At 45.3% G+C, this 21,683-nt stretch overlaps 1 protein-coding gene across 1 annotated transcript in view; it reads right to left on the bottom strand.

The window, feature by feature from the left end:
• Positions 1 to 21,683, bottom strand: part of POLR3E (RNA polymerase III subunit E) — a 214,166-nt gene that overhangs the window by 118,302 nt on the left and 74,181 nt on the right. The window contains exons 11-12 of the mRNA XM_078665125.1: positions 270 to 314; positions 75 to 166 (exon numbers count right to left, since the gene is read on the bottom strand). Of these exons, the coding sequence (XP_078521251.1) occupies positions 75 to 166; positions 270 to 314 (137 nt within the window). The remainder of the gene's footprint in view (positions 1 to 74; positions 167 to 269; positions 315 to 21,683) is intronic.

Here is a 21,683-nt window from a genome sequence, read left to right as displayed (position 1 = left end):
TAGTTAAGAATAGAAATTCTAAAATAGAAAAGTGTTCTTTGTTTAATAATAATAATTATTAAAGAGATGCCTACCATTTTTTATCAGGATCTTGATCTGATCTGCTAGTGGTAAGGTCCTCAGCTGAGCCATAGAAAGTACATTGCTCGGAGCCATGGGTTTGTCACTTTATCGCAGAAAAAACACACAAAGAACACATTTCAGGAAACTGACAGTACCAGTGACATAACCAGACCAGAATACAACTTCAAATTAGTTTCAAAACTTACAATTCTTCCTCTGCGTTTGGTGGCATCAGCATAGTCAAGTATTCACTGCAGAGAATAAAATAGGTCCCTTAGCAGTACAATTGCAAGTAATAAATACAATAATCGCTAAAACATTACAACACACTGAAGAAACCAGAATATGTAATCGTTAAAGACATATTCAAAACAAACATGTTAACACTAGTTCCTGCTTCACCATATATTAAAATCAACAACATTGTGAGATAACACTGAAAAGGAGTAAGTACTTCTGCATGCTTTAATAAACAGGATCAGAATACTTTACCTTGAAAAAGCCCTAGATAAGAGTACTTTTCTCATCTTCGTTATTCTTTGCCATTTAGCCTTTCTTTCCTCAAAAACATTTTCTACTTGATGTGCCTCTGCACCAAAAATAGCCAGTGGACATGAAGGACTCCTGAGCTCCAAACGCCACTGCCTCATTCCACTTTTTTACCACTCAAAATGGCAGACGGCTTACGTAGCTAGATTTATGAGGAAAATGCAATGGTGGGTGAAAGCTGGCATGAAATGAGCTGATGGATGAAGCAATGAGAGTTTAAGACTCCTGAATAGAAGAAATGCTGATTAGGCCCTCTTCCAAGTATTGAGGACCTATAAATTCTTCTCCACAGATTCCACAGTCCTATGTTTCTTCTTCAAATGTATAGGCTTCAAAAGCACTGCTGCAGGTTTAGGAGATCCCAAAAGTGTACACAATGTGTTTAATCAATCACGATCATCTTATATTTCAATATACAAACAGATGAGAATGATAAAGAGCAACAGAAAGGGAACTCTTACAGTGCCCTCCCTTACAACCAATGCTGTTCTACTTACAGTAGAAAAAGGTGAGTGAGTAGCTGAAATTTCACATATATTGTGGTTAAGAATGTAGTCTATGTACGTAGTCTCTAAGCTCCGCAGTTGTTGCTTTGACTAGCTCTCATTTACAGCCCTCAGTAAAACATTAAAAAAATAGCCTGATGCAGAGTAAAATCAAATACAGAAGATTGCTTTCTATGATTTAATAAATGCAATGTGTGATAACGAATAGTTTTCTTACCTGTCGTTGTAGTTTTGCAGCTTGAAGATCTTTCTGGATTCACTATGTTGTGCATTATTCCGCGGTCTTGTGGTTGGGTCCGGATTCGTAGTCTTTTCTTTGTTTTTTTTTTCTTAGCCCAGGTGGGCGTCGGCGTCACACCCCCTTGGGTGTATTGCCGGTGACGTCGGCATGCTTCCTGCGGAAGCTTCCACTCTTGGGCGCCATCTTCGGGTTCTTTTTTTCCGTGTTTCTTTCGTTTCCGAAGTAATGGCAATGTTGTATTTATCTGGTATTTTACCGCTTTGTACTTTTAAAGTCCTTTCTTTAGTTAACCACCTCTTCTCTCTCCAGCCTCATCTTTCTGGCGGAGGTGGGTGGGTTCGCTAGTGAATCCAGAAAGATCTTCAAGCTGCAAAACTACACCGACAGGTAAGAAAACTATTAGTTTTGCAGCGTGAATCTTTCTGGATTCACTATGCTGTGCATAGATTTTGTAGCGGTTTCTCATCTCTGTGGCGGCTGGGTGGAAGATGAGCGTTGGGTGTTGAATATGTGCTGTAGCACCTTCTGTCCCACTTGAGCTGCCTTGTTAATTTGTATGTCCACACAGTAGTGCTTCGTGAACGTGTGCACCGAAGCCCATGTTGCCGCCAGGCATATGTCCTCTATGGGTGTGTTAGCCAGGAAGGCTATTGTAGCGCCCTTCTTCCTGGTGGAGTGGGCACGTGTCCCCTCTGCCAGTTCTTGTCCTGCACGCTTGTGGCAGAGTTGAATCGTCTGTGCGATCCATCGTGCAATGGTCTTTTTGGTTACAGCTTTCCCCATGAAGCGGTTTGCGAATGACACAAAAATCTGTTTAGTTTTTCTGTGTCCCTTTGTCCTTTCAATGTAGTGCATGACTGCCCTTCTGGCGTCCAGGGTGTGAAGAGCTCGCTCTGCGCTAGTTGTTGGTTTTTGGAAAAAACTCGGTATCTGTATAGACTGGTTCATGTGAAATTTGGATACCACCTTCGGCATGAAGTGTGGGTCAGTCCTCATCACAACTCTATCATTGTGTATTTGTATGTAGGGTTCTTGTAGCGTCAGCGCTTGTAGCTCACTTACTCTGCGTAAGGACGTTATTGCAACCAGGAAGGCTGTTTTCATAGTTAGCATCTTTAGGGAGGCCCTGTGAAGTGGTTCAAAGGGCTCTTTCATGAGTTCCGTTCAAGTGTTCTGTGTTCAAGTTCCATGCAGGTGGCGGCACCCGCTTGGGTGGTGCGATCCTTTTCGCTCCTTCTAGGAATCTCTTCACCACCTGTGATGTGAAGAAGCTCCTGCACGTTTCTCCCCTTGTGTAGGCGACTATCGCTGCCAAGTGAACTCTTAAAGAGGATGAGCTAAGGTTCTTCTCCAGCAAGTGCGTCGGGTACCTTAGCACCGTGGAGTCCCTCTTCATTTTATTGTGGAGTCTTTCTTGCCTGCACCATATTGTGAATCTTTTCCATTTCGCAATGTAGCACTTCCGAGTGCTGGGCCTTCGTGCCTCCCGAAGTACCCTCAGGGTGCTTTCTGGTAGTCTCAAATGTGCGAACTCTATGTCCTCAGGAGCCACGCTACTAGGTTCATGCTCTCTGGCTCTGGATGTAGTACCTCTCCGTTCTGCATGGAGAGTAGGTCTTTCCTCCTGCTGAATCTGTGGGGTGCACACTGTCATCTCCATGATCTGCGAGTACCATGTCTGCCTCGCCCACTGTGGTGAGACCAGTATCAGTGTCATGTTGCTCGCTCTGCACTTGCTCAGCACTCTGTGCATTAGTGGTATCGGGGGAAAGGCGTAAGCAAATGTCCTTGACCAATCTATCCATAGGGCATTCCCCAGTGACCCCTCCTCGGGCTGCCTGGATGCGAAGTTTTGGCATTTTGCATTCTGGCGTGTGGCAAACATGTCTACCGACGGTGTCCCCCATCTGTCGAACAGGTACCTTGTCTCCTGAGCATTGAGCTCCCACTCGTGGGATGCCGATGTCTGCCTGCTGAGCCAATCGGCTTGTATGTTGTCCTTCCCTGGTAGGTGTATGGCTAGCAGGTCTATCTTGAGAGGGATGGCCCATCTCCATATCTCCTGCGCCATCGTTGAAAGCGGGGCTGACTGTGTGCCCCCCTGCTTGTTGATGTAGAACATCGCAGTGGTGTTGTCTGTTTGTATCAATACCTTGTGTTTGTACAGTCTTGTTTGAAAGGCCTTCAGCGCAAGGAAGATTGTCTTCAGTTCTAGGTAATTGATGTGCTTTGCCGCATCTGTTGGCGTCCACAGTCCCCTCACCTTGAGCTCCTCCATGTGAGCGCCCCATCCCTTCAGGGATGCGTCTGTGGTGATGGTCACTGTTGGCGTTGGGGGCGTTAGAGGCTTTCCCTTTGTTATGTTCTCCATGGTCCACCATGCCATCTCCTTCTGCACTGCGTGCGTTACAACCACTAGATCCTCCCAACCGCCTGTAGCTTGTGACCATTGCTCCTGTAGCCATTCCTGAATGGGTCTCATGTGGAGTCGTACATTTGGTACCAGGTGGATGCATGATGCCATCATGCCCATGATCTTGCTCGCAGTCCTCACTGTCCGAGCTTGTCTCTTCCGGTAGAGGCGAGTTTCCTTCACCAGCGCCCTCGCCCTCTTCACGCTGGGGAACACCTTGACCTGCAAGGTGTTGATCTGTGCTCCCAGGAAGATCTTGACCTGTTCCGGCTCCATTGAGGATTTCTTCCAGTGGATGGAGAACCCCAGGCTCATGAGCGTGCTCGTCACTGTATGTGCGTGCTGCTTGCATTTCTGGTATGAGTTTGCTTTCACCAGCCAGTCGTCCAGGCAAGGGTATACGTGTATTCCTTGCCTTCGTAGGTGCGCTGCGACTGCTGCCAGGCACTTTGTGAAAACTCTTGGTGCTGATTTTAGTCCGAAGGCCAGTGTCGTGAACTGGTAGTGGCTTTCTCCAATGGTGAACCTGAGCATGTGTTTGTGCTTTCTGTTCATTGGGATGTGCAGGTAGGCGTCCTTGAGGTCTATCGTGACCATGAAGTCCCCGGTCTGCAATTGTGGGAGCACCTCTTGCAGGGAGGTCATTTTGAATTTTTGCGTTCTTATGAATTTGTTCAGGAACCGTAAGACCAGAATGGGTCTCATTGTCTCGTCTACCTTTGGTACCAGGAAGTACGTTGAGTATATTCCTGTGTTTCTTTCCTTGAAGGGTACCCGTTCTATGGCCTGCTTCCGCAGGAGTTCCTTTGCCTCCTCCTGAAGACACTGCAGCTGCTTGCTTGCTAGTGTTTTTCTTTTTGGTTTTCTGCTTGTTGGCCTCCCCTCCAACTCTATGCAGTATCCGAATTGGATAATGTTGAGGATCCATTTGTCTGATGTGATTTCTCTCCACTCTCGGAGGTAAAATCTTAATCTTCCTCCCACTGGTGTCATGTGGTCGTAGGTGTCTAGTTTGTCTTGACCCATCTGTATGTGCTGCCCCCTGGGATCTTTTTTGTGGGCGGGCACACAGTTTTTTGAAGTCACTTAGAGGTGGGCTGCTGCCCCCCTCTTCTATTTTGTCCCTGTCCATTTCTCCCTCGAAAGGACTGGCCTCTTTGTTGGTACTGCCAGGACTGCTTCTGTTGACCATGCTGAGCCTGCGAGTCTGCCTGGTGAGTTTGCTGGAAAGCCTGGTGTGATGTACCTGGCTGGTTTCCGCCTCTCCCGCCGGGCCTCCGTGACGGGGTGCCCCTCTTGTTCCCTCTGAACTGCAATGCTCCCATGGATCTTGCTGTTTCGTTATCTTTCTTCAGTTGACTGAGCGTTTCATCAACTGTTGTTCCGAAAAGCGTGTTGCCGTTGAACGGTGTGTTCAGGATGCTGTGTTGCACCTCCGGTTTGAAACCTGAGATCCTGAGCCAGACGTGCCTCTGTTGAAAATGGCAATGTATATGCACATAAGCGGCGTTCATTTGTGTTCACTGTACCCCTTGTTGTAAGCAGAACGGATATCGCGAAACACTGACTGTGTTATCCCGCCAGCATAGACCCATGCACACACGTACACAACAGCCATTTTAGGCACCATGGCCTCTCTGCCCGTTTGTTAAACCCCCGGCACCCCTCCCCGCGCGCACTGCTCATGCATCGGCCATAAAACCCTCTCCCTCTGCGTGACCCTGCTCTAGAAGTAACACTCCTGCTTGACCCACACCCCCCCATTTCCTCCCAAGAACACCCTTCCCCTCAGCTGACGAGCCCCCCCAGCTGCACTTGGCCTTTCGACCCGGTCCCAAGTCCTAAGACCAAGCCTCGTGGATGTACACCCCCCCTTTTCCTGCCCAGCATAACAAAACCGTGATACACCAACCGAAGTGCCCGATCTTATCGCCTGCCCAACCTTTGATCTGATCATCCCCTCCTGCCCTCGTGTCCTGTAGGAATGTCCGGCTGAGAGATCACAATCTCTTGTTACATTCAGGAGGGGAGGATGACATCTGAGCGACTGGTATGGGAATAGGCCTGAAGCTGGGATTCCAAGCATGCTTTTTCCTACTTCAAAGCGTCTTTATTGCAATAAGGAATGTTTGTGCATCATAAACATGTGTATAAAAGACGAAGCCTCAGAGAAACTAGTTAGAGCACCTCCTGAAGACACTATGCGAGTGTCCGAAATGACAGGCTCTCCTCATGAGAAATAAAACTCTGTTCTTGTTTTCCTGCTTCCAGCGCCCGTCTCTTTATTTGGTAATTGTTCAAGATGGGAACTAAGAGGCGTCCTGCGCCAGCAGCCTGGGCATCAGGTGCGTTATGGGCTGACTTTTCCACACCTCCTTTCCGTGACGCCCATCATCATGAGCCTGCTGGCGGTGTCTGCCCCATCCAAGGCCGTCTTAAGGCAAGAATTTGCCGCGTTTTTCCCCTCTTCAACCAGCTTTTCGGCCTTCTGCCTGGCATCCTGGGGCAGGTCCTTCACCAACTGCCCCAGCCCCTCCATGATCTGGTACATGTGCCTGTTTATCAGGGCGTTGGAATTAGCCATGCGCCAGTGGGTCGCGGCATTCCGTTCGATCCTTCTGCCCACCAGATCCATCCTTTTGCTCTCCTTATCCGGTGGCGGGCCCGAGGTAGTGGGTACGTTAGCCCTCCTCCTTGCTGTGGCCGTGATAATGGAGTCTGCGGAGACCGTGCCCTGAATGTAGGCCGGGTCCTTTGTGGCATGCTTGTACTTCTCAGTTCTGGGAGTTACTGCCTTGCATGTTGCGGGCTCCCTGAATGCTTCCTTCCCCTGAGCCAGGACGCTTTCGAGCATTGGAAGGAACTGGCTCCTCGTTTGTGTTGGGAGCAATGTTTCTAGAAGGAAGTCTGCTTTCTGCTTCTCTTCGTCGAGCTTGAGCTTGAAAGCTGCTGCGGCAGATTGTATCACCGAGTTGTAGGCCCCGATGTCGTCCGGCGGCGAGGGCCTCGAGGGGCAAGTGTCGACCACCTCCTCCGGGCTGTCGGTGTCGACATCTATGTAATCTACCTCCTGAAAAAGGTCAGAGGGTGCCGACTCTGTGTCCGTCCTGCTTTCCTCTCCCTCCCCATAGTTGTAAGTATCGTAGGGATTCTCGTACTCCTCCTGGTCGTCAATCACCTCGACGTCCTGGTCTTGTTCCTCGGCGACTTCGGCGAACTCATCCTCCTCCTCAATCGCCTCCACCCCCGGTGGCTTGGTCTTGTGAGGGATCGTGAAAGCTTTCATCTTTGCATCGAAATCTTTCTTCCGCTGCATGATGTTCTCCATTTCGGCCTCGAGGCGCCTTCTCTTCTTCTCCATCTCGGCCGCGTGTTCCGCGTCGGATGGGTCGGCTGTTCTTTTCGGCGGATGGCTCGTCGCCGTGCCGGATTTTGGGTCTCTGGTCGTCGTCGTCAGTTTTGGGTCTTTCTCCCTCGGCGTCGATCGATCCTTTTCGGGGACGATTTTCGAAGTTTTCTGCTGATCAGCAGCTCTCGGCGCCGGGGACTCCTTCTCGGAGGATCCGCTGGGCCTGGGAGTAGTCGCGGATGCCGCCTTTTTTGGCGTCGGCGCTTTCGGGGTCTTGCCCTCGGTTTTTCTAGACTCAGAGTCTCTCGGGTTCTTGGGGGCCGAAGAGTCTCCTACCTTGTCAGAAGTCTTCGTGTAATCGGTCTCTACGACCGTGTAGCTGTCGTCTTCGGCGGCAGCGTTGTCTTCTTCCTCGGAGGACATCCCCAGTTCGTAGAGGGACGGAGTCGGGGCCTTCCCCTGCAGGGTGGCGTGTGCTACCCTCTGCCTCTCTCTCACACGAAGGGTCTTCGGGGCGAAGGCGGAACAGGCGTTGCAGTCTCCGCTTTCGTGGTTCACCGGTAGGCAAAGGTTGGATACCGGGTGTTGGTCCTTCTGCGCGTAATTGTGGTGGCAGTTACGGCAGAACTTGAACGGCGTGTTGTCCATCATCGAGCGTCCAGGGCCTCTCTGGTCGCGTGTTCGTCGACGGTCGTCGATGATCTCGATGAACAACGCCTTCTCCTTGCTGAATTTTCGTCGATGAAGTCCCCTGGAGTCTTCAGATGACTTCTCCTCGTCTTTTCTGTATTTTCTTTCTTCTTTCTCCAAAAATGTCTGGAGCCCAAACGGGAACGATCCAGACCCGACCGCGGAAAAAAAGAATCTGAAGATGGCGCCCAAGAGTGGGAGCTTCCGCAGGAAGCATTACGACGTCACCGGAAATACACCCAAGGGGGTGTGACGCCGACGCCCACCTGGGCTAAGAAAAGAAAAAAAAAAAAAACAAAGAAAAGACTACGAATCCGGACCCAACCACAAGACCGCGGAATAATGCACAGCATAGTGAATCCAGAAAGATTCACGCTGCAAAATTCAGAGTCCATGCGAGATGCTAAAATAGTCCCTCATGCACTGTAATAGAAGCACTCCACAGGAAGGAGAATAGCTCCAAGCAGCATGAGGCGAGAGTAACACTCTTCTGGATGGGGCCAAAGGTCACTTTATGTAAAGAATTAGGGTTGTCATGCAGGACCTGAAAATGGACTCTGGGTCTACGTAAGAATGGGCAGCATGAGGAAGCCTTTTCCTAGCAAAATCAAATGTAGAAGACAATCTAAAGTCCTGGGTTGTTTAAACCACAGCTGTCCATAAACCTGGGCTTCAAAAGTCATGAACAGATTAATGTAGGTTCGAGTTTCTTGATGGTTATCCTAGCAGTGTCAGTTGAGCACCTTAAATAGTAGATGGGAGACATTTCTTAAAGAAAGACCAGAAAGAACAGTGGCCATAAAACTGACTGGTTCCCAGACATCTGCAACACTCTGCCACCCCCAAGCTAGGATTGAGCTGTGTATGTAGCAGTAACATGCACCAAGTATCTATGCTACAATCCAAAAAGCTTTTTTTGGCAGCTATGTCATAAAAGCACAATATGCAAGATAAAAATATTTCTATGCGTAGGACATAATGGCTAAGACAGGATTAAGGCAATATTAGTGTATGTGGTCTGTCGCAAGTAATAGTAAAACACATTCAGTACAGTTAAAAAGACTAAAACAGATAATACAGATAAGAACAGTTGCAGTTCATGAGACTTGGTAAAACATTAATACCCATATCGACCTAAGGGTACTATAGCCATAAAAATATACTATTCGTAAATGGGATACATGTTAAAAAAATGGGCAACTTCATTTACACAGGTTAAAAAAAATGGCCAACTTCATTTACACAGGTGCAAAATTTAGCAATAAGATTCATCAATTTGCAGGTATGTGTGTGATCTAATCACCCACGTCCATCTGAGAAACGTAGCTATGCAATGGCTATGCAGGGCTATGCTGGGCAGACAAACAATAGGTGGGCCAACTACTCTGATTGGGCCGGACAAGAAGGGCACGTGCAGTTACCTGTCGCTGCCCATTTTGCTGTGTATGAAGTTATAGGTAATGAGTCCACCCTAAATTGGAGTACAACTTCCGATCATATGGTTTAACTATAAGGTATCAATAGAGCTCCAAACTTGGCCGAGGTTTAGTTTCTAAGAACCCTCCCGTCAGTGAGGACGTGTCACTATTTCTATGTGTGTTTTGAAACACAAATACCCAGTATTTTGTTCAGTTAAAATCTCCTTTATTTATTTATTTATTTATTTTTGAATCTTATAAAGCGCACGGCTACCTCCGACGGAGGTGTCCCGGCGCTAAGATTACCCGAATGCCACCCAGAGAAGATACCAGGAGTAAATCCTACAGAAAAGAAATAAAAGAAGCAGACACTATTATGACCGATTAGTAAACAACCAGGTTTTGAGTTTACGTCGGAAGACCGTCTCAGATTCAATGAACCTAAGATCCAAAGGTAAGCTATTCCAGAGTTTGGCAGCCGTGACGGTGAAAGTTCTGCCGCCACACCTGGAAAGTCTGAATCTTGGGACGATCAGTAAACGAAGGCTGTTAGATCTGAGATGTCTAACTGAAGATGAAATTTTAAGGCGTTTACTCAGGTAAGACGGGCCTATTCCATGAATAGCACGAAATGCCAAGGTCAAGATCTTAAAATCAATACGCCGAGCTATAGGGAGCCAATGAAGCTCATCTCTATACGCTCTGACTGAGGAGCGAGCAGGGATATTGCCAATAAGCCGAGCCGCGGCGTTTTGGACAATCTGCAGGCGATCAATCAAATACTGGGGGGCACCCGCATACAGACTGTTAGCATAGTCCAAATGTGTGGTGATAAGTGCCTGGACCACCGTTTTGCGGGAAGATTGAGGAAGATACGGGAATATCTTCCTGATCATGCGCAATTTCGCAAAGCAAGCCCCCGCAACCTTGTTGACTTGGGACTTACCAGACAAGGTGTTATCAAATGTAAAGCCTAGGTTGCGGGCAGCCTGAACTGGCTTAGGAGGGGGATCCAGAACAGTGGGCCACCACAGGCTTGCCGGGGGAGGAGATTTCTGACCGAAGAAAAGGACCTCAGTTTTTTCGGCATTGAGCGCCAGGTGGTTAGCGGACATCCACGTGCAGATATTGCCAAGGCAGTTTCTAAAATTAGAAAAATGGGAGTCAGAGTGGCCTCTGAATGAAAAAATAAGCTGAGTATCATCAGCATAGGAGACCACTCTGACACCCCAAGATTCAACTACCCTAGCAAGAGGAGCTACGTAGATGTTGAACAATAGAGGGCTGAGGGCAGAGCCCTGGGGCACCCCGCACAGAAGAGGTTTATCCTCCGATTCAAATGGGTGCAATGTGACCCTTTGGAACCTGTTCGACAGAAAGGACTTAATCCAGGCTAATACTGTGCCACTGATCCCGAGCTGATGTAAACGAGTTGCTAGTATGTCATGGGATACAGTGTCAAATGCAGCGGATAGGTCGAGGAGGACCAACATGGCCTCCTCGCCCTTATCCACTGATTCCCTAATAATTTCTGAGACCTCTAGCAACGCAGTCTCGGTGCTGTAACCCGCTCTAAAGCCGGACTGGGATTCGTGTAACAGCTGATTGGATGCCAGATATTGGGCCAACTGAGTCTGTACCACTTTCTCCAAGACTTTAGCAGGTTTAGGCAGAAGTGAGATGGGCCGGTAGTTGGTGAATTGTAAAGGGTCAGCACCGGGTTTTTTTAGAAAAGGGATTAGCCTGGCCTGTTTCCAATCAGAGGGAAATTGACCACGCGACAGAGAAGCGTTCCAAATCGTGAGGAGAGGTTTAACCAGAGTAGGAGCAAGATTGGACCCTGTCCCTGCCAAAATCATGGGCAAAGGAGAACTGGACTTAACTCTAACTAGCAAGGACAAGGCTTGTTCGGAGGTGAGCTCATCAAAATGATTAAATGAGCTATGACTGGGACATGTTGTGTCAGGGGGGTGGCAGGGTGCAACAGTATCAAAAGAAGAGGAGAGTTTGATAATTTTGTCCTGAAAAAAATCCGAAAGTCCGTTGCAAAGACCCTGCGTTGGAATACATTGGGTTTTCGTGGCAGGAGGATTGACAAAGTCTTTCACGATATTAAAAAGAGTTTTAGAGGAATTCTGTGCCTGATGGATAAGATTGGAGAAATAAGCTCTCATCGTAGAGCGTTTCAGCTTATGGAATTTGTTCAGGGCAGATTTATAGGCCAGTTTAGCCAGAGGGTCATAATTATTTCTCCATTTGCGTTCCAGTTGTTTACATAAGCTCTTCTCCTCACGAAGCAGGGAAGAAAACCAAGGAGAAGAGGGACGAGATCTAGAAGAAGACAACGGAACAACAGGGGCAACGGAATCAAGGGCCGAGGAAAGGGCCGAATTAAATCTTGCAGTTTCTTTGTCAAGGTCTTCAAGATGGTTATGTTGAAACTGAAGATAAGGTTCCAAAGACTCACAAGTCACTTTGGTCCATCTACGGCCACTGTCTCTATGAAGAGAGGAGGGGGAAAAAGAAGGGGAAGTGAGGGTAAAAGGAAGAAGGAAGTGATCAGTCCAGGTTAAAGGAGAAGGGGACAAAACAGATATGCCAGGATGATTAGAAAAAATGAGATCTAATGTGTGCCCTGCAATATGGGTCGGGCCTATAACTAATTGCGGCAGAGTAAGTCCCTGTAAGGTTTCCAACAGGGAAGAGGCTTTAGTACAAGAAGAATTATCAATATGGAAATTGAAGTCCCCCAATACAGTGAAATGGGGATGTTTAAGAAGAAAGTCAGCAATAGAATGCGTCAAAGCATGGAGAGAAGATACGGTTGCTGTAGGGGGATTGTAGACCAGGATCCCGGCACAGATGGTGCTGGCTGAGTCCATTATAGTGAAATAAGCTGCTTCGATAAGACCATGATTGGGGATTTTAATTAGGTTCAGTTTTAGGTGAGATTTGGCAATTATCGCAAGGCCCCCTCCGGGTTTAGAATTTTCGCGATTAATGCCAATAAAACAGTAGCCAGAAGGGATAGCTAAGTGAATGTCCGGAGTAGATGAATCTCTGATCCACGTTTCGGTGAGAAACAATATGTCCCATTTATGGGTATCAAGTAAGAGCCAAATATCGGTGGCGTGGGCTGGGAGTGATCTGCAGTTGATCAACGCCGCTTTTAAGATACCTGAGGGCTGTAATTGACCCCTCAGACGGTGTTGGGAAACATTGGACACAGCCGGGATGGAAAACTTACACTGTGAACAAGAGTAGCCAGTAACATCCAAGCTAGTAGGTTTACAACAGGAGATAGGGCTGCAAGAATTGTAGCGAAGATGTAGCAGCTGATCAGAGGTCCATGAGATTTTTGGGTCATTAGGAACAGGGGTTCTGGCACTGGGCGCGGGTCCGGCGCGGACGGGCGCAGACGGGCTTGCCTTAGGCGCGCCTTTGGCGCGCCCGCTGCGCCCGCCCGCTGCGCGGACGGGCTGGTCCCTTCTTTATATCCATAACCCTTTGACGGTGGGAGGAGGGTGGGAGGCGTCCAGGAGCTGGAACGCTACCCTGCCTTTGGAGGGAATAGTGCACTTGCTGGGTTATTCAACAGGGTGGACATGCCAAAACTGACTAGGGAGCCTGTGAGCTCACACAACCATCTAATTTTATGGAAGGAGTCTGCCATAATTAAATCTTTGACACCTGCAGCATATGATGTGTACCAAGTTCTTCGCCAGTATAAGATAGGACGTATCCTGGCTTTATCAGTTAGTGCTTTTATGCCTAGGTCGTATAGCAATGGACGCACTGGGGTGCTATGCGGGAGGCCAATGATCTTTCGTAAGAACTTATTTTCTGCAACAGTTAGTTGGGAAAGATTCTCGTACTCCCAAAGCTCCGCCCCATACAGAGAGGGGCTTACGACTTTCATGCTATATATCTGCAACACCGGACTAACTGGCTTGGTGAGTGAAGTATTAAACTCAGTTTGTAAGGCAACCGATAGTTGCCGGTGTTTCAATTTGGCCATGTCCAGCTGGTGGTTCCACCTCATGTCTTTTTGTAAGATAACACCTAAACAGGTAAAGGCGCTAACGTGTTCCACGGGACGGTTATTCATAAGTATGGCTCCTCTGAATGTTCTATGCTGGTTAAAGGTGATGAATTTAATTTTAGATCAGTTGATTTCCAGGCCTCTAAGAAGACAAAATTCCTCGAAAAGTAACAAAGCACGCTAAAGACAGCTAGGGGTTTTTGAGACAATTAAGTGTGTCGGCAGAGAACATTAAAATAGGGATTTTTACACCTGCTAAGGCTTGGGCGTCTGTGGGGCCAACATTAAAAACTTAGTGATCCCATTAATAAAAAGAGAAAATAACGTAGGGGCCATTATGCAACTATAAGAGGGGGAAGAGGAGCATACCTTCTCTGGCACTTAGAGGAAGCACCACAATCACTAGAACTTTTTTGATTATTAGATACAGATATGGCATCATTTGATAGCACAACACGCATCACTGAGAATAGAGCTAATACCATGACTTACTCCAATGAAGAAGCAACTGATATTTATGCTTTAATTAATGAGATCAAATTAGTAGACACACAAGGGGGATCAACCATACAAAGATTGAAACAACTCGAATATTTGACCCGAAGGCAATTAAAATCAACGATTACACGCCTCCACGTTGGTACAATACCATCGAGCCAAACGAATTCCACGTGGGTTAAGAATCGCTCTGCGACCAATGCTATTCAGGTTTCATTTAAACCCTAAGTTTATGGAGAAGTGGTTTTCCATATTAAATAAATGTTCGCTCGACCTTATATTGCTGATTGAGGAATTGTCCAGTCCTCATATTTCATTAGTGATGAATAGCCACCAGAACAACATGATATCACCTCCACAGGAGTGAACTATGTGTATGATAAAGAGGTTCTATTACTTACCAGATGGTGCAATCATTTATGAATTTGTATTCCCCCATTGTTAATCTACTATAAAAAGCATTATTCAGGACATTATAGTTATTGAAGTATTTATGTTTCCATAGGTACTCACCCCTGAGGAAGGGAACGGGGCATCCCGAAATGCATTGGGCGACGCTTCTTCGCAAGTTTTGTTATCATTGAAATATGTCATGCATTACACTGTATGGACAGTTATATAAGTAGGAATGTGATCTTATGTAGTATTTAGTGATTAAATTTACTGTAGGAAGATACAGTTATGTATATATTGATTGAACTGAAGTATTATGGCAAATACTGATTTACAGACTATAATTCATTTTGAAAATTTTATTTCAAGAAAATAAACTTGAAAGCATCAAGACTAGCTAAGAGACTATGTAGTATTTATCTCACTATTATTGTATTAAATGTATTGAGAACGTTTTTCTCCATTAACAGTGCATCCTGCAGGTAGGCCCTGCTTACTTTGTTTTACAGGGGCCATTATGCAGCCTTGGCACACTCCTTTCTCTATAGGAAAGGGTTGGTGACATTACCTTGTGTGCTCCACTATATTTGGACAAAATCTATGCTACAATATTTCTACCCAACAGGCTAAGGATATACTTATGCAGCCTGGTCATCACTCCGTGAGAAGATATTCCCTATGTTGTGGTTTTAAGAAAGACACAGTACTGCCCATTTGAACTTCCCTTGCTGTGACCCCATTTTGTCCACTGACCAATACAATATAGGATATGTAGCCTTTAGTTGGGCGATTACAGAACTCTAGGGTTTGTATGGTGCCAGTGGGAGGTGGACTAGTGGCAGTTGTGGACATTTTACCCTTGTGACTGGTACTCTTATTTCAACTTCAGAACTTGACCAGTGTCTTGTGATTCTGAGCAAATTGCTACCTTCCTATGCCTCACATTGAAAATGTGTTTAATTCTGTATTATAAAAAACTATATAGTGTGCTGTCTTTTTTATATGCTCCCACCCCACTTTAAATGTCACATTCTTCTTTAAGTAAGCAGTATAAACTAGACTTCAGACACAAAACTGTTGCAATAGAAGTATTTTATGTAAATCCTACACTGGTACTTGAAGCTAAATTTAAACTGTATAATAGGTCTACAATGACAATTAAGTGCAGCCATTATGCTTAAACTACTTGTAAGAATCAGTTTTATTCTCCTGGGTTATTTAAGTTTCAATATTCAAGACCATTTGTTGTTCCATATTTTCAAAATCTTTGTTTTTTAGCAGTTCTTTCTTTCCAAACTTAAGATATTCTCTAGAATTCCATCCTTCTTTCTATCATGACCTGCTATGACTGACATTTTTGATCTTCTGTGTTTTCCACTGATCTATTGTTCATCTAAGAACTTTTTCTGCTCTCCATCTTCTGTGTCAAACCCAATAAGTACTTGTGTTTCTCCATTCTGCTTCTTCAGCAATCTTAAGTTCTTCTGCCTGTAGTTAAGCATTTCATTTGTATTTATGTTTAGGAAACAAGCTTTGCAACCAGTAACAGATTTTGAAATAGAAACATTTAAAATAACGATGTTGAAAGTAGGTGCGGCTAGTGCAATAAAGGGTAGTCACGGGAGTGGAGGAGTATAGAAGAAATGGGAACAAGATCAATGTTTGCGAGACAAGGAAGCTTCCAATTTCTTTATTCAAATGCCCTGGTCTTTTATGTTTCAAAAAGGGGGGTGGTGATGGACATAGTATCTGAATTAAGCAGAACACTCCTACCCAGTCAAAAGATCAGGGCCTGATCCATCACCGTTTTTTAGCTCACTGCACCATCCCAGTTCAGAACCTGGCTACATGCAAATTAGTCTGACCCTGGCCCAGTGCATCATGGGAACAGGGCAGACCAAACTACCAAGCCAATTCTTTACTGGAAAGGAAACAAGCTTCCGGGGACCGGTTTCTGGCATTACAGCCGTCTTCGGCCCGGCTTGCTTGAATCCTGATGGTGCAGTGAGCAAGGGACTCACATCTGAGCATACCCTTCCACGCTTGTGGTGGCCAAAACGATTCAAAAAGGGGGGTGGTGATGGACAGAGTATCTGAATTAAGCAGAACACTCCTACCCAGTCAAAAGATCAGGGCTCTTTTATGTGACATTTCCAAGTTGTGTTTGCTCATCACTTCTCTCAAAGACTCACAGATCGATATCACCCAATTGCTTGGCTGTAATTTTTCTTGACTGGTCAATATTAAGATTTTTGTAGCCTTTCATTTCATTCTTTAAAGGAACATGGTCTGCATAAAATGTCTCCATTTGCTGTTGTCAAGTACCTTTACCAGTGCATAGTTGCAAGCTGTGACTAGCTTCAGAGCAAGCAGTGTCAACTTCTTGCCTTCTTAAGACTGGAGGAAGGACTTCAATCTTAGTTTTTGGGTTATTCTTTCCCAAATATTCATCTTGAAAAAAAAAATTCATATGTAGTTTTTACTTTATGTTAGTGGTGTAGAATGTGCATTAATTAAGAAGGGGCGGGACATGCCAGCTGTCAATAATAAGCCTGTCCCTGTCACTTTGTATGCCGATGACGCGTTCTTGCTCGCTACAACCCCGAATGGCATTAAAACCTTCCTCAACAATTTTGTAGACTTCATGAAGAACCAGAGTCAGGAAACAAATCTTTCTAAAACATTTATTATCGTCTGTGGTCCAAAAAGTGTGAAGCTGCATCGTTTGTCTGTAAAGGGCAGACAGCTTGAAAGAGTAAGCCAGTTTTCATATGTGGAGGTAACATTTACATTTACCACTCCTGTACATGGGCTCCATGTGCTTCCAATAGGAAAACTTGTTTATACAAGTGGTAGGATGAATTTTGTATCTCACAACGAGTTTAGGGAAAAAGCCAACCAGCCCTCTCTTGGAAATATGGAAGAGACAATGTCTCCTAATCCTGGCCTACAGGGTTGTAGGCAGCTGAAGATACCAGCCTACCACCGTTCACCACTGAACCCATGGAAACCATCTGCAATGTCCCTCAAGGCTCATAAACCAGCCTCACCCCCACCCAACATACTCAGATCACACAGACTTCACATAATATCGTACGCAGATGATACCCAAATCATCCTCTCCAAGGACCCCAACCACCATCAAAACCAGCTTCCACAAATGTATGAATAGCGCTGCCGACTTGATGAAAAACAACTGCCTGAAGCTCAACACTGATAAAACGGAAGAACTGATCTTCGGCAACAACAACCCACCCCAGAACATTTCCTGGTGACCCACTGAACTAGGACCAGTACCATCCCCATCGTACCATGTAAGAAACATTGGCCTCATCCTTGACAGCAACCACGAAGTTCCATATCAACGCAGTCTCATCTACCTGCTTTCCCACTCTTTGGATGCAACGAAAGATCTTCAAGTGGCTTCCCCTGAACACGAGACGCACTGTCACTCAAGCCCTCATCATCGGCAGACTAGATTACGGCAAAGCCCTCTACTCAGGGATCACCACATACATCCTCCAGAGTCCACAGACCATTCAGAATGTTGCAGCCAGACTTTTCCTCGAACTCCCCCAACAGACCCACATCACCCTCACCTCAAGGGGCTCCACTGGCTACCAGTACAGAAGAGATGCCTGCTCAAGCTGCTGAGCCACGCATACAATGTCCTATACAACCTTGGACCGACCTACATCAATCACCGCCTGAACTTCCACCAATCTTCCAGACAACTACACTCTGCCTCCCTCCCGCTCGTTCTCACTCCCCGTATCAACAGAAGCACTAGCGGAGGCCATGCCTTCTTACTAGCAGCAAAGACATGGAATGCCCCCCCCCCCCGCAGCTCCAGACCTCCCCTTCTCTACCGGAATTACAAAAAGCACACAAAACCTGGCTATTCAAATGATCCCCCTCGGACCCTGCAAGTGACTGGATATCCTCTTGGGTGATCAGCTGTGCTACACAAATCAACTGATTGATTGAAAAGTAGAGGAGAATAGGGCCGTAGACGCCTTTAGGGTGTGTCAATGTGTAGCACACATTTTGCTTTACATCAATAACCGGGATTGTATTATGTAGAGGACAACATTAAACTAGCACCATTATTACTGTGGGCCTTAATGGTGCAGCCACCATGCCGTTCTAAAATATAGAGATCCCTGTAGACTGCCTTACAAGCGACATAGCTAACAGGATACCCAGGGTCCAATATATTAGGGATACCGCTTTCGATCTTGGTAGACTACTTTCCACTAGCCCTCAGTTAAGGAAAAAGGATGGAGGGCGGATTTTAAAGACTTTTTTGAAAGCTAGAGGGGAGTGAGGGGAAAAAGCAGAATGTATTAAACCCTCTATACAAGAATATGGTCTGATCCAAATTTCGATTGGCTTGGAGCACTACCTGGACCCGGTCTCCTTCTCAAGGGAATGGATGCTCCAGACCAAATTAGGTTCTATCAGATGGCTGCTCTGGGCCAACATGATGAATTACCTACTCAGACCCTACTACATTTTTTATCTTTTTGTATGTTTTACCAGTTGATGTGATGCAAATTTTAATTCCATATTCTCACGAGGCAGCAATTTAAGAGATGCAGGCAAGCTTTAATATATCTACAAATGCTTAATTGCACTTAAGTCTGTTCAAGACAAAGTTATGCTCTTTTTAAAAATCTGCTATATGATTTTGCCGCCCTTTAATCTTCTGAGCCTGGGGTCTGTGGGAAAGTCAATATTACCACATATTTCAGTGCAGAGGCTATGGATTTATTTATTGGCCTTATCTTTTTGTAATATTTGATACAATGATCAACAGTTTAATATTGTAAATACAACGTTAATGTGTCGGATATCTCTGTTTCAATGCTAATTTGTTATTCTTTTAGGATTATTTTAAAATGATCGAATAAATAGTAATTCATTCATTGGTAGAATTTTTTTCCATTTTCCAACAGAGCTTCATCATGTGCTTGCTACTTCAGATGAGCTCCCTCCTTCAGGCATTTCCTTGCACTCATAATACTGCAATATGTGTTTTTAATTTCATTGCTTTCCAGTCACTAAGTGAAATCCTCTGTTTCTTCCTCCAAATCTGAATATCTGTGAGCCATCAACCTAATTTTTGCACTCTTCCAAAAAGGAAACAATGTAACCCAATTGCAGAGTTGCCGCTTTTTAGGTCTCGCCTAGGCAGCGCTTGCGCGATCTCTTTGAGACATGCTGTCTTTTGGATAGGACATGAAGCTTCACCCACTTTCCGCCCATCTTATTAATTGGCTCCTATCCCCGTCTTTTGTAAAAGGTGGCTTTTCATTGGTCAATAGGCGTAGTAGTGCCTCCGTAGTAGCACCTTTTCTATTCTTGTAACCTCCCATGAGGACACCCCCTGTTACAGGTGTGGTTACTCGCTTTAATTACAGCCTCTGATCACTATTTTCCGTAAATAGCTTTGTGAGGCCTGCTGCTGTAGGCAGGACACGCTCACCCACAATGCTAATTTTTTCCCCCACAATTTATTCAGCACTGCACACCTCAGCAAAAATAATGGTGGCCGCGTTTTCCTTCTATTTGCTGGCCTAACGCTGCCGCATTCCATTCTTTTTAGGTTTATTATTTACAATGGCGGCACTCACACTTTAGCTTTAAACATCTTAAGCTAAAGCGCGGGGCCGCCATTGTTTATGAAGTAAACAAATAGATAAATAATTTGCTTTTTTTTCCCCGGTTTACTTTTGGAGCAATCGTATTTTGTAATCGAAACAAAAAGTAAACAAATAGAAATAAAAAGCATGTGCCTGCCGTTTAAAAACCAGTAAGCAGTGTTTACACACCGCTTGCAGGTTTTGTTAACAAATAAAAGATATCATCATTCACAATGCCAAAAGCTCAATCTCTCGCAAATGCGAGACCTATTGCATTGCAAATGTTGGTTCATACAATAAGATGGAGTTTAAAACAAGCTGCTAGTCAAGCTGTAGGAATAAAAATCTGGCTCCACATCTCCCACATTTTTTAAAAAGATATGCAAACAAAAATGAGGAAGAACAACATTCTACAGGTCTCGGGCAGAAAATTAATGGAGAGTGGGCCACCATACACTGATGGCTCCTTAGAGTGTGCCAGAGTCCATACGTTTTGGCCTGGGCTGCTTCGGGCCAAAGAAGTGCAGTCAGTCACCAAAAACAAGTACAATAAACTAAGATTCTGTCATAATGTACTATTACATGGAAATATTGCATATCTGATGTTGCTGGCTATAATCCATATGTCAGATCCCCAACAATCAGACTACAATTAGTCGGGTTATGTCTGACTGTTGGCGAACTAAACAAAGTAATTTGGTTTAAAAAAGTGAGATTGTACTAACAAACATCCATGGTTGTGCCAAACGAATTGCATGGATAGCTAAATACTACAAAGAAACAACGTTAACCATGCTTGAACAACCTCATGACATTTGTTCAAAAACAAATAAATACAAAACAAACAAAAAAAAAAAGACACTGGGCGAGTAAAGAGCTAGTGGAGGAAGAGGCTAAAAGAGAATGACAGTTTCATATGCTTCAATGTAGACAGATAAAAGTAGAAAGAGGGAAGGCATGTTTACACGGACAGTGAAAATATGAAACAAATGCCCTAAAATCAAACCATTTATTTAAAGACAGCAAATGGATAAGAAGTCTCGGGCGCATCAGACCTTCAAATGTTTCATCTCCATGTTTCAAAAAACATGCGACCATCTAGTAAGCGGACCAGAAAGTTATTTGTATTAAAATAGCCACATTGCCATTAATACAGTGGAATTGGATGGTAAGTAGGTGAAGTTGCTTGGCCACTATAAGCTGTGGTTTTGTCCTGCCAGCAGTCCACACCTTCACCAACTTTGTGGGCACAAAAAGGCCCCTGAGGCAGGTGTACCTTCTCTACCAGTTGTAGCGTCCAGACCACAGAGAAGGGAGATTGAAAGTAGAACCAACTACTACCTATGAAATCGGTTTTCCCAAAACAGTCATGGTGGTGGATGTTGTTTTTTAAATATTTAGGAACCAAGTTGTTTAAGCACCTGTTGGTGATGCAGCCCAGTTTGGAAAGGAAACCTTTAGTACATTCGAAGCTAATGAAGCAAAGTTTTTGCGGAGGTGGCATGGAGTCTTAAGGATACACACGAAGAAATGCACTGCAGCATTCTGTACCCTCTACAGCTAACATATATGAGAGACTGGAAGACCTGCATATAGCTCGTCATAATAATCTAGGTATCAGTTGATGATAGTGCCTAGAACAGTACCTCTACTCCGGTGAGAACTGGAAACGGATAGGCCTCGGTTTGTGGATACTCCAGAAACAGTTGCTGGAGGTAGGTTTGGCCGCACCCATGATGGATGTTTGTTTCTGCAGAAGTTCTGGCCTCTCCAAGGGCAAATCAGTGTTTAAACAAGGTTACTGGCGACACATGATGCTAGTGATGAAACAGGAAGGAGGTTGCACTGCTGTGCAGCAATAGTGGTGAGCAAGGGA

Source organism: Lissotriton helveticus, chromosome 10, assembly GCF_964261635.1.
Source record: "Lissotriton helveticus chromosome 10, aLisHel1.1, whole genome shotgun sequence".
Taxonomy (NCBI): domain Eukaryota; kingdom Metazoa; phylum Chordata; class Amphibia; order Caudata; family Salamandridae; genus Lissotriton; species Lissotriton helveticus.
This window is presented reverse-complemented; position numbering and strand designations above follow the sequence as displayed.